The sequence below is a fragment of the Salmo salar genome, chromosome ssa20 (genome assembly GCF_905237065.1).
Source record: "Salmo salar chromosome ssa20, Ssal_v3.1, whole genome shotgun sequence".
NCBI classification, from domain to species: Eukaryota; Metazoa; Chordata; class Actinopteri; order Salmoniformes; family Salmonidae; genus Salmo; species Salmo salar.
The window spans coordinates 13111426-13123937 of record NC_059461.1 but is presented as its reverse complement, the minus strand read 5'-3'; the positions used below and the strand labels follow the sequence as shown (position 1 = coordinate 13123937).

General features: G+C 43.9%; 1 protein-coding gene across 1 annotated transcript in view; it reads right to left on the bottom strand.

Moving 5' to 3' along the window:
• The window catches only part of LOC106580129 (fibrinogen C domain-containing protein 1), a 224560-nt gene extending 214365 nt beyond the window's left edge, over positions 1–10195 (bottom strand). The window contains exon 1 of the mRNA XM_014160835.2: positions 9429–10195. Coding sequence (XP_014016310.2) covers positions 9429–9500 — 72 coding nt within the window. The 5' untranslated portion in view covers positions 9501–10195. The remainder of the gene's footprint in view (positions 1–9428) is intronic.
• Positions 10196–12512: the final 2317 nt, after the last annotated feature.

Sequence of the window (12512 nt, the reverse complement as noted above, 5' to 3'; positions counted from 1 at the left end):
TGGATTCATCAAGCTGCAGTGTGTAATGGCCATTTGTACTGATGCGCTCTGATGTCTGGTGCATTATGTCCTCAGACATGTCCTGGATTATTATCCTCATGGATTGGATATGGGTATGGTTTTAAGTTTGTTGGCGTGTGACTCTACCAAGATTTCAGTGCACATATCAATTGCAGCAGGGAGTATGAGATCCTCTGCGCTGGTGTGGGATTTTTTGCATTTGGCAATGTGCTGGGCGACAAGGTATGATGCACAAAGTGCCTTTTCTTGCACCGTGCATTCACGTTTTTCAATGAATCTTGTGAGGCCTTCAGATATTGACATTTTCTTTTTTTTAAGTCAGCTGTCTTATCTTTGTGGCTTGGATCCTTGGTGTCCAGATGCCTTTTCATTTTGGAGGGTTTCATGCAATCATTAGGTAACAGCTCATTGCATAGGATGCAATGCATTCCACACTCACCCTGCTTGTCTTATGTAAAACCATATTTGATGCAGTCGTGGTAGTATTTTCTCTTCTTGACAAGGACCGGGTTGTCTGCCTTGTTGTTGACATTGGAAGCAGCAGTAGATGAAGAGGGAACTGCACTTTTTTTAAACTTGTTGCAGATTTTACTCTGACAGCTTGCCTACATGAGTTAAAAGACAGCTAACTACCCACATGTGCAATGCCTGCAGAACACATCTGCATAGTTAGCTGTCAATCAAGCTAGCTGTCAGAAGAAGATCTGTATTATCTGATTGGATGTGTCACATTTAAAACAAAACAATGTTGCAGAATGACATTTTTATTCGATCAGTGTGTGTGCGTGTGTGTGTGTCGAGAAATATGTAATTTCATTGGATCAGTGTGTTTGTTGGGCGAGAATGATATTGTATTGGTCAGCGACATGCTGACCAGACCAGACACGGTGCGTGCGCAAGAGTTGCAAAATAAATTTACACATACAATTACTGTTATTCAATCATTGCACCCACACTGCTCGCGCACCTCAGCGAGCATCCGGGTGGCCAGGCACTAAAATAGAAATTGGTTCCATTTGTGATGCTCAACGCGCTGCAAGTCCGGCCTCTCCCATCTCATTGGTTTTTAGAAACATATACCCATGTGCCATCTCCACATAGGTTTTTAGGAGCCACGTGGGTGATTGAAAGATGAAGGTCCACACTCCGGTAGGTTGTAGTAATGCTGCAAAGTTGGTTGGCAACCACCATATAAAGTCCAAAATAAAAAGAAGAAGCCTGAAGGAAGGAGGAGAGATGACGAGAAACAAAAATCGTTTTATCTGTGGATTAATTGTCAGAGTTGAGGACCTTTTGCATTTCAGGAAAATTCCAACCCAATGTTTATATCCCAGGACAAATGAGCTAGCAACAGCAAGCTAGCTAGCTAAATTGCCATACATGTTTAATGCTTTTCGACCTGTCCCCAAATTAATATAATTGGTTCAGAGTTTGTTTTGATATTTCAACCTGCGTGTCCTGATTGTGTCTGGTGTGGGGATACAAAATCAAAATTCGTGCGAGTGGTTTGAAAGCATGTAAGCAGTGCAGCGCATGCATGCATGTGTGAACCGGTCAAGTTATGTAACGTCAGCAACAACAAGCGGTGCAGCGCATGCTACAGGTAACGTTATGTAAAGTCAGCAACAATAAGCGGTGCAGTGCATACAAGCCTGTGTGTGTAGCGGTAACATTATGTAAATTCAGCAACAATAAGCTGTGCGGTGTTTGACTTTCAAAATAATGTTATATACACTCCTCAAAAAAATAAAGGGAACACTAAAATAACCCATCCTAGATCTGAATGAATGAAATAATCTTATTAAAAACTTTTTTCTTTACATAGTTGAATGTGCTGACAAAATCACACAAAAATAATCAATGGAAATCCAATTTATCAACCCACGGAGGTCTGGATTTGGAGTCACACTCAAAATTAAAGTGGAAAACCACACTACAGGCTGATACAACTTTGATGTAATTGCGGTGACCCGATCCTGTAGGTTCATGCTCTACAACATTCGCAGAGTACGACCCTGCCTCACACAGGAAGCAGCGCAGGTCCTAATCCAGGCACTTGTCATCTCCCGTCTGGATTAATGCAACTCGCTGTTGGCTGGGCTCCCTGCCTGTGCCATTAAACCCCTAAACTCATCCAGAACGCCGCAGCCCGTCTGGTGTTCAACCTTCCCAAGTTCTCTCACGTCACCCCGCTCTCTCCACTGGCTTCCAGTTGAAGCTCGCATCCGCTACAAGACCATGGTGATTGCCTACGGAGCTGTGAAGGGAACAGCACCTCCATACCTTCAGGCTCTGATCAGGCCCTACACCCAAACAAGGGCACTGCATTCATCCACCTCTGGCCTGCTGGCCCCCCTACCTCTGAGGAAGCACAGTTCCCGCTCAGCCCAGTCAAAACTGTTCGCTGCTCTGGCACCCCAATGGTGGAACAAGCTCCCTCACGACGCCAGGACAGCGGAGTCAATCACCACCTTCCGGAGACACCTGAAACCCCACCTCTTTAAGGAATACCTAGGATAGGATAAAGTAATCCTTCTAACCCCCCCCCCCCCCTTAAAAGATTTAGAAGCACTATTGTAAAGTGGTTGTTCCACTGGATATCATAAGGTGAATGCACCAATTTGTAAGTCGCTCTGGATAAGAGCGTCTGCTAAATGACTTAAATGTAAATGTAATGTCCTTAAAACAAGTCAAAATGAGGCTCAGTAGTGTGTGTGGCCTCCACGTGCCTGTATGACCTCTCTACAACACCTGGGCATGCTCCTGATGAGGTGGCGGATGGTCTCCTGAGGGATCTCCTCCCAGACCTGGACTAAAGCATCCGCCAACTCCTGGACAGTCTGTGGTGCAACGTGGCGTTGGTGGATGGAGCGAGACATGATGTCCCAGATGTGCTCAATTGGATTCAGGTCTGGGGAACGGGCGGGCCAGTCCATAGCATCAATGCCTTCCTCTTGCAGGAACTGCTGACACACTCCAGCCACATGAGGTCTAGCATTGTCTTGCATTAGGAGGAACCCAGGGCCAACCGCACCAGCATATGGTCTCACAAGGGGTCTGAGGATCTCATCTCGGTACCTAATGGCAGTCAGACTACCTCTGGCGAGCACATGGAGGGCTGTGCGGCCCCCCAAAGAAATGCCACCCCACACCATGACTGACCCACCACCAAATCGGTCATGCTGGAGGATGTTGCAGGCAGCAGAACGTTCTCCACGGCGTCTCCAGACTCTGTCACGTCTGTCACATGTGCTCAGTGTGAACCTGCTTTCATCTGTGAAGAGCACAGGGCGCCAGTGGCGAATTTGCCAATCTAGGTGTTCTCTGGCAAATGCCAAACGTCCTGCACGGTGTTGGGCTGTAAGCACAACCACCACCTGTGGACGTCGGGCCCTCATACCACCCTCATGGAGTCTGTTTCTGACCGTTTGAGCAGACACATGCACATTTGTGGCCTGCTGGAGGTCATTTTGCAGGGCTCTGGCAGTGCTCCTCCTGCTCCTCCTTGCACAAAGGCGGAGGTAGCGGTCCTGCTGCTGGGTTGTTGCCCTCCTACGGCCTCCTCCACGTCTTCTGATGTACTGGCCTGTCTCCTGGTAGCGCCTCCATGCTCTGGACACTACGCTGACAAACACAGCAAACCTTCTTGCCACAGCTCGCATTGATGTGCCATCCTGGATGAGCTGCACTACCTGAGCTACTTGTGTGGGTTGTAGACTCCGTCTCATGCTACCACTAGAGTGAAAGCACCGCCAGCATTCAAAAGTGACCAAAACATCAGCCAGGAAGCATAGGAACTGAGAAGTGGTCTGTGGTCACCACCTGCAGAACCACTCCTTTATTGGGGGTGTCTTGCTAATTGCCTATAATTTCCACCTGTTGTCTATTCCATTTGCACAACAGTATGTGAAATTTATTGTCAATCAGTGTTGCTTCCTAAGTGGACAGTTTGATTTCACAGAAGTGTGATTGACTTGGAGTTACATTGTGTTGTTTAAGTGTTCCCTTTATTTTTTTCATCAATATATATATTTATTTATTTGCACAAGTCACGCGACCTGTTAAAATCCTACCACGACCCCCATGGGGGGAATCACTGCTCTAGGGTTCTTTCTGATAACCCATCAGGTTCCTCTACTCTGGGTTCCTTACAAACGACAGGATTTGGCACGACCTTCCCTCCAGTCAAATTGTTTCCAAAAATGAATGAGACCCCCTTCACTGGTAGGCTAGGCCTCACTCTGACGACAACGGAACCAAAAATAAGATCAGACTAGCGCTCCACATATTCAAAGGAACTTCCATGCAACCCATCTACATGCCTTGTACTAACACACTGTAACCAGTTGCTGAAGTGTCAGACATAGGCATTGTTGTTAGGAGTTTAGTTGTCCTTTGTTTTGTTTGTTAGTTTTCTTGCATTGTTGTTTGCTGTTTTCTTCTGTCTTTTTATTTTTTTTTAGTTAATTATCTTGGTTGTTGGTGCATTGGGGGGGTTTGTCACGTCCTTACCATAGAAAGCTTTTATTTTCTATGGTAGAGTAGGTCAGGGCGTGACGTCTAGTTTATGTTTTTCTATGTGGGGTTATAGTTTCTGTATTTCTATGTTGTTGTTTTTTGGGATGATCTCCAATTAGAGGCAGCTGGTCATCGTTGTCTCTAATTGGGGATCATATTTAAGTTGTTGTTTTTCCGACTAGGTTTTGTGGGAGATTATTTTGAGGTAGTGTATGTTTCACCTCTTCGTCATGGTTTGTTATTTTGTTTAGTAGTTTATTTGTATGTCTTGCATAGTTTCACAGTTATAATAAAATGTGGAACGATACACATGCTGCGCCTTGGTCTCCTTCATCATACGACAAACGTGACAGGGTTCTTGGGGGTGGGGAATGAAATTAATTGTATTTTTTTTTTCTTGGGGGGACTGTGGGAGGGGTCTCGAATGGTTGAGGGACAGCTATTGGGGAACTGTGGGGGGGATCTTGGAGGGTTCGGGTTCACGTTTTTTGGCCTGGCGGGAGATCTGTCAACGTGCCATTGAGCAGGGAATTGACCCTGGATGCTTCTGTGTGTCGCTCTGAATGGGAGTTTGTTGGATGACTGGTATGGTGTAGTTGTTGAGCGGCTTCACTGCAAGTATATTGTATGTTTCGGATATTTAATAAAATAAATAACAAAAATAAAAAGTGTCAGACATAGGTAAAACACCCTCCAAAATTAAGGAATGGGCTGCCCCAGTGTCACGCAGTATTTTCATTGGCTGCTTAACAGCATCGCCATTCAAAAGGTCCATACACATCTGAACCAAAATCTTGATCAACTGGAGTGCTCCAACAAGAAAAAACAACCTTTTCTCCCTCTAATTTTTCTGTTTCAACTTTCTCATGGCAGTAATGACAAACTGGCGGATACGATCTTTATCTATATCTGTGGGCACAGCTCAAGCTGTAATTTGTTTTTCATGCTCAAAATAGTTTTTGCTCCAACTTTGCCTTTAGTTCAAACTCCCTTAGTTGCACTTTATGGGATGTACTCTACCCGTAGCACCCTTTTCATCAGCCTATCTCTGAGAGGATTTCCTTCTCTACCAAAACAGTACCGATCAACTCTTCGGCTACGGCTTTTGGATTGCCAGATGCCACTGATGTCATAATGACTTGCAATGACTGTCACGACTCCTACCAAAGGTAGCTCCCCTTCCTGCTCGGGTGGTGCTCGGCGGTCGTTGTCACCAGCCTACTAGCTGCCACTGATTCCCTTTTTTCCCCCTTTCTGTTTATTGGTTTCACCTGTTTTGTGTTAGGCTGATTAGTCGGGTTATTTTAGCCAGTAGGCCCGCCTGCTCTGTGTGCGGGATTGTTTGTGTGTTGCTACTGTAAACACTTGTGTCGGTCATGGGTTTTCTCCAGACTGTTTCAGTCCCCAGTGTTTGGGGCATTTTGTTTTGTGTGAGCCCTGTATTTTCGTGGGGTGGCTTATGTTCGCCGTGTGTGCAATTAAAGCACTACCCTGTACTCTCTGCTTCCTGCGCCTGACTTCGCACCCACTACACCCAGAGCCTTACAATGACAAGCAAATTCACCTTTGTACAATTATCTAGCATCTCCCACGTAGGGTTTTCCACAAATGCTTCCAACTCTATGGCTTTAATTTTATGAGCCTGTGCCTTTGTAGCAACTTTCAAAATTATTCCACCAATCTTATAACCCCTCAAGGTGGATGTCTGTGACAAACTACCACAAAAGCTTATTTTGAACATTCAAATATCTGGGCAGAGCAGAGCTTCAGAGTAGGTGACTTGAGCGACTACCATACTCATAGGGAACAATATCCTGGATGTGCACCCATTTTGTTACGTTCCCCAGCAAGAAAACCAAACATTGTCACTCAAACAGAGAGGGGAAATAACAAAGAGTCACTGACAACAACCAAAACAAAACAGGTGGGGTTTTAGGAGGGGTTCTGAAAGACAGTTAGGAGTGGTTCTGGGGTGACCACTGAAAGTTGACCAGCAACAACAACTGGAACCTAAAAAAGACACACACAATGAGCACCCACTAAAATTGAGCAAGAAGAGGCAAACAAAAGAAAACCCACATCAAACTTAGACAGGAAGCAAACCAAAAAGGTGGAACAAAATGAAATCAGATAAAGGATACTTTGTTGAGATATTTATTTAAATAGGAACAACAACTACATTTGTTTACCCTCCATATCTCTCAAGACAATTAGAGCACTGGACCAGACACTCTTAAATAGCACCTGGGCCAACACAGGTGAAACACTAATGAGATGGCAACCAGCACAGTTGTAACACATACTGACTAACGAGGTGACACCAATCGGTGCGCCCTACACGAGAATGTGCTATACGTGCTAAAGTCCAACCTCAAAACATAAATGTAAAAGCCAAAACCTGTAACAGGAGAGTAAAACTGAAGATTTGCTGTTATTGGCAGAGAGGTTTGGAACTCTTTCTTATTGGTCTATTAACTAATTTACTGCATGGTGATGTCACCATGGAAGGCCAAAACTCCATCCCACCAAAACAGGCTGAAATTACAGGCAGTCTTTTCAAACAGCTCTTACACTAAAAGGGAATTATCATAATTTTCACAATTATTCCAACCTCTTAGTGTGGAAATATATATAAAACACAGAACAATCACGTTTCTGACTGCACTGGGCCTGTAATTGCTTCTCATAAAGGGGAATTGTGATTTTTTTACAACCAATGTTCAGTGTAAATTGCATGCTAAGGAAGGGTGCAGATGCTTTTTTTAAAGAAACTTACCCCAACCATCGATTCTCTTCCTCATCCTGCAGCATGAATAAACATGAACAAATGTTCCAAAAACACACACATGTCCTTTTAGAAATGCACAAGCTCTCAGTATAGTGATGCATGTCTTTAAATGTTGTGCACATGAAATTTTGTCATTCCGAACTTTATATTCCATTTTGTTGCGATTACCGCTCCGTCCATTCTAACAGCAGGCTGGCTGCACGGAGAATGGAACAGCTGGATAGGGGAAACAGTTTGAGTTGCACAAAATTATATATAACGTTGAGGTTAAAGTTCAGAATGATACAATTTTATGTGTACAACATCTAAAGACATGCATCACTTTACTGGGAGCATTTCAGTTTCTAAAAGGACATGTGTGTGTTTTTGGAGCAATTCTTTTTTCAGAGCCCCTGTACTGCTGAACGAGGAAGTGAATTGCTGGTTGGGGAAAATAAAAGTGAAATCGCAAAAAAAGCGTCTGGCCCTTTCCATAACATGCCACTTATGCAATTACTATTATTTTTTTTAAATGCATGAAATGAAATGTATGCATTCACTACTGTAAGTCACTCTGGATAAGAGCGTCTGCTAAATGACTAAAATGTAAAATGCAAATGTATATCAAAAATAGCGATTTGGTTTAAAAAAGGCTAACTTCACCTTTAACATGTATGGACCCATAACTTATTCGGGCAGCAGACCAATTATGCAAGACTTTCGTTCTAGGTTAATTGAGATTATATTGAGAAACACCAGTCAAAGCAGCCAATGAATTCCTAACTGGTTTCAATGAAAGGATGATTCATAAATTAATTTGTATTGTGCTGCATGAGTGAAGGACAAAATCAAGATTTGGGTTTGGTCAGTTGAAATACTTAACGAAGCAGTCATTAAACAGTGTTGATGATGCAACTGTAACAGACATGTCATTGATAGCTGGTCCAAATGGGAGCAATGAAGCGATGTCAGAAACTCATTGGGCTTACATGCAGACAGCTCCCTCCCTCCCTCCCTCCCTCCCTCCCTCCCTCCCTCCCTCCCTCCCTCCCTCCCTCCCTGTCTCTCTCTCTGCCTGTCTGTCTGTCTGTCTGTCTGTCTGTCTGTCTGTCTGTCTGTGTGTGAACTTGTGTGTGTGTGTGTGTGTGAAGTTTACATCATACTCATTATGATAATGAGAGAAAAACATGCATGGTGGTTGTCCACCTGTGATAAGCAGCTGCTGAGGTTCTGATCCCCTGGTTCACCTGTGGCCAGAAATACAGGCTTTCAACTGAACAAAAAGCAGAAAAACACAGGTTTCCTACAGAAGTATATTAGTAACAAGACCCTTAATGCTGTTCTCTAGTAAACAGCCAGAAGAGAGTATCATGCCAAAAAACAGTATAATCTCAGACACCAACCTACATAAAAAAAATACTATTCGACAAACTTAGCCTAGTATGCATGCCATTTCACAATGCCAAATACTCCACTGAGATGTTTAACTAGCATAGAAGTGCCCTCACTCATTTGCACTGAGTGTTATACAGTTAATATGTGAGATAAGACATTGCTTCAACATCAGTTTCCTCCACTTTACAGTAATGCCCTTTTTTTTCTTTCTTTCTTTTTTACCTTGATAGACATGTATACAAAAATATAATTAAAAAAAACCACATTTGCAGCTGGACAGCTGAAAGGCTAATGTTCCTATAGATGCACAAATTGTAAGTGGACCGACAATGAATGAAAAATATATATATATAAAAAAAACAGGATTTAGCTCATTTCTGTTTCTACAGGATCATTCGGACATCGGAAATCCTCATCTACTCAAGCGATTCAATAACAATTTATGGATTTACCAGTACATTATATACTATTATAATTAAATGTGTATAATTCACATCATATTGGCATAATTTAAGTCAAAACAATGAATAAATAGAGGCACATTTAGCTCTCACAAATAAATGTCTATTCGTTTTCTATGTGTAATTACGTGCTATAGTTTTGCATTATTATGAGCCACACTATATTTTATGAAATACTTTATGGTGCCTGCAGGCTTTACACCTGGGGTTTTTGTTTTTGAGCAGAGCTAATCAATTAATGAGTCTGTGCAGCATGCAATGCCTACCTGAGATTTATGCTGTTGTCCATCTTCGAGTTCTGACACACTGTTCATGATTGTCCATCGATCATTGACCATTCTCTGAAAATCTTAAAATCCGAGATTTGACATCATTGGTAAAGGAAGAGTGTAATCCACAGACCAGGGTCTATGCGTGTTTGAAATACTCCAACAAGAAAGGAAAAAAGGTTCACACACACAAAACTAGGCGACTTCACTGCACAGATCTCTACAATTTTAACGGAGGTCCAGATCATGGGAATCTAGTACTACAAACATGTTGAAATCATACATACATGTAGGACCCCTTGCAAAGAATAGTTGCTTTGAATTTCCACAATTGTGAAATTGCTACAACGTTCCTTGTTGTTACAGTGTAAAAAAATGCACGTGCACTTTGGCAGTGCGCGTTTGATGCGTTGCAGATTTTCCGTTCCTAAAGAAACAAAAATTCACCCTTCGTTAACCAGAATCTAGAATAAAACCTCTTCTATTTAATTTGTTCTCAGACTCAAAATGTTGCCCAGTGTCCTGTCAAGGTTTTACGCGTGGGCTATGTCCTTGTTCAAATGTGAGAGAGCTCGGGTAAAATATTCACCCGCCTCGGTTTACGTTAATAAGCATGAAGCAACTCTCGGATAGGATTCAAGGCGCAGTCTTTCAGATTAGAAGCATATTGCACTTGGCAAAACGTGAAATCCAAGCCTCAGCGCGAGTGCCTCCGTCAGTGATTCCATTCCCTGTGCAAGTGTGTGCGCGTGTGTGTGTGTGTGAGAGAGAGACAGTGTGTGTGCCACTATGTTACATGAATGCCTGTACCGGCTTTACGTACCCATTTCAGAGATGAGGATGCAGGTCATTAATTTAGTCGTTTAACATTTCGACAGAAGGATAGCTTGTTGCTTTCTTCTTCATGTGATGGAAGTTACAGACATTCAACATTGACCCTTATATCATTGAACTTCTATCATTTGCCAGCAGCATACCTCCCTGCATCCCACTGCTGGCTTGCCTCTGAAGTTAAACAGGGTTGGTCCTGAATGGGAGACCAGATGCTGCTGGAAGTGGTGTTGGAGGGCAAGTAGGAGGCACTCTTTTCTCTGGTCTGAAAAATGAATAAAAATCGCAATGCCCCAGGGCAATGATTGAAATCAAATCAAATTTTATTTGTCACATGCGCCAAATACAACAGGTGTTGACCTTACAGTGAAATGCTTACTTACAAGCCCTTATCCAACAATGCAGTTAAGAAAAATAAGTGTTAAGTAAAAAATAAAAGTAACAAATAATTTTACAGCAGCAGCAAAAATAACAATAGCAATATGTACATGTAGGTAATGTTAAAGTGACTGCATAGACAATAAACAGAGAGTAGCTGCAGCGTAAAAGAGGGGTCTGGGTAGCCCTTTGATTAGCTGTTCAGGAGTCTTATGGCTTGGGGGTAGAAGATGTTAAGAAGCCTTTTGGACCTAGACTTGGCGCTCCGGTACCGCTTGCCGTGCAGTAGCAGAGAGAACAGCCTATGACTAGGGAGGCTGGAGTCTTTGACCATTTTTAGGGCCTTCCTCTGACACCGCCTGGCATAGAGGTCCTGGATGGCAGGAAGCTTGGCCCCAGTGATGTACTGGGACATACGCACTACCTTCTGTAGTGCCTTGCGGTCAGAGGCCGAGCAGTTGCCATACCAGGCAGTGATGCAACCAGTTAGGATGCTCTCGATGGTGCAGCTGTAGAACCTTTTGAGGATCTGAGGACCCATGCCAAATTTTTTTCAGTCTCCTGAGGGGGAATAGGTTTTGTCGTGCCTGCTTCACGACTGTCTTAGTGTGTTTAGACCATGTTAGTTTGTTAGTGATGTGGGCACCAAGGAACTTGAAGCTCTCAATCTGCTCCAGTACAGCCCCATCAATGAGAATGGGGGTGTGCTCGCTCCTCCTTTTCCTGTAGTCCACAATAATATCCTTTGTCTTGATCACATTGCGGGATAGGTTGTTGTCCTGGCACCACATGGCCAGGTCTCTGACCTCCTCCCTATAGGCTGTCTCATCTTTGTCAGTGATAAGTTCTACCACTGTTGTCATCGGCAAACTTGATGATGGTGTTGGAGTCATGCCTGGCCATGCAGTCATGAGTAAACAGGGAGTACAGGAGGGGACTGAGCACTCACCCCTGACGGGCCCCCGTGTTGAGGATCAGCGTGGCAAATGTGTTGTTACCTACCCTTACCTCTTGGAGGTGGCCCGTCAGGAAGTCCAGGATCCAGTTGCAGAGGGAGGTGTTTAGTACCAGGGTCCTTAGCTTAGTGATGAGCTTTGAGGGCACTATGGTTTTGAACGCTGAGCTGTAGTCAATGAATAGCATTCTCACATAGGTGTTCCATTTGTCCAGGTGAGAAAGGGCAGTGTTGAGTGCAATAGAGACTGCATCCTCTGTGGATCTGTTGGAGAGGTTTGCAAATTGAAGTGGGTCTAGGGTTTCTTTCAAAGCACTTCATGGCTACAGACGTGAGTGCTACGGGTCGGTAGTCATTTAGGCAGGTTACCTTAGTGTTCTTGGGCACAGGGACTATGGTGATCTGCTTGAAACATGTTGGTATTACAGACTCAGTCAGGGACAGGTTGAAAATGTCAGTGAAGACACTTGCCAGTTGGTCAGCGCATGTCTCTGAGTACACGTCCTGGTAATCCGTTTTTGGACGTTGACCTGTTTAAATGTCTTACTCACATCGGCAACGGAGAGTGTGATCACACAGTCGTCCGGAACAGCTAATGCTCTCATGCATGTTTCAGTGTTTTTTGCCTAGAAGCGAGCATAGAAGTAATTTAGATCGTCTGGTAGGCTAGGGTCACTGGGCAGCGCGAGGCTGTGCTTCCCTTTGTAGTCTGTAATCTTCTGCAAATTCTGCCACATCCAACGAGCGTCGGAGCCGGTGTAGTGCGATTCGATCTTAGTCCTGTATTGACGCTTTGCCTGCTTGATGGTTCGTCAGAGGGCATAAGAGGATTTGTTATAAGCTTCCGGGTTAGAGTCCCGCTCCATGAAAGCGGCAGCTCTACCCTTTAGCTCAGTGCAGATATTGCCTGTAATCCA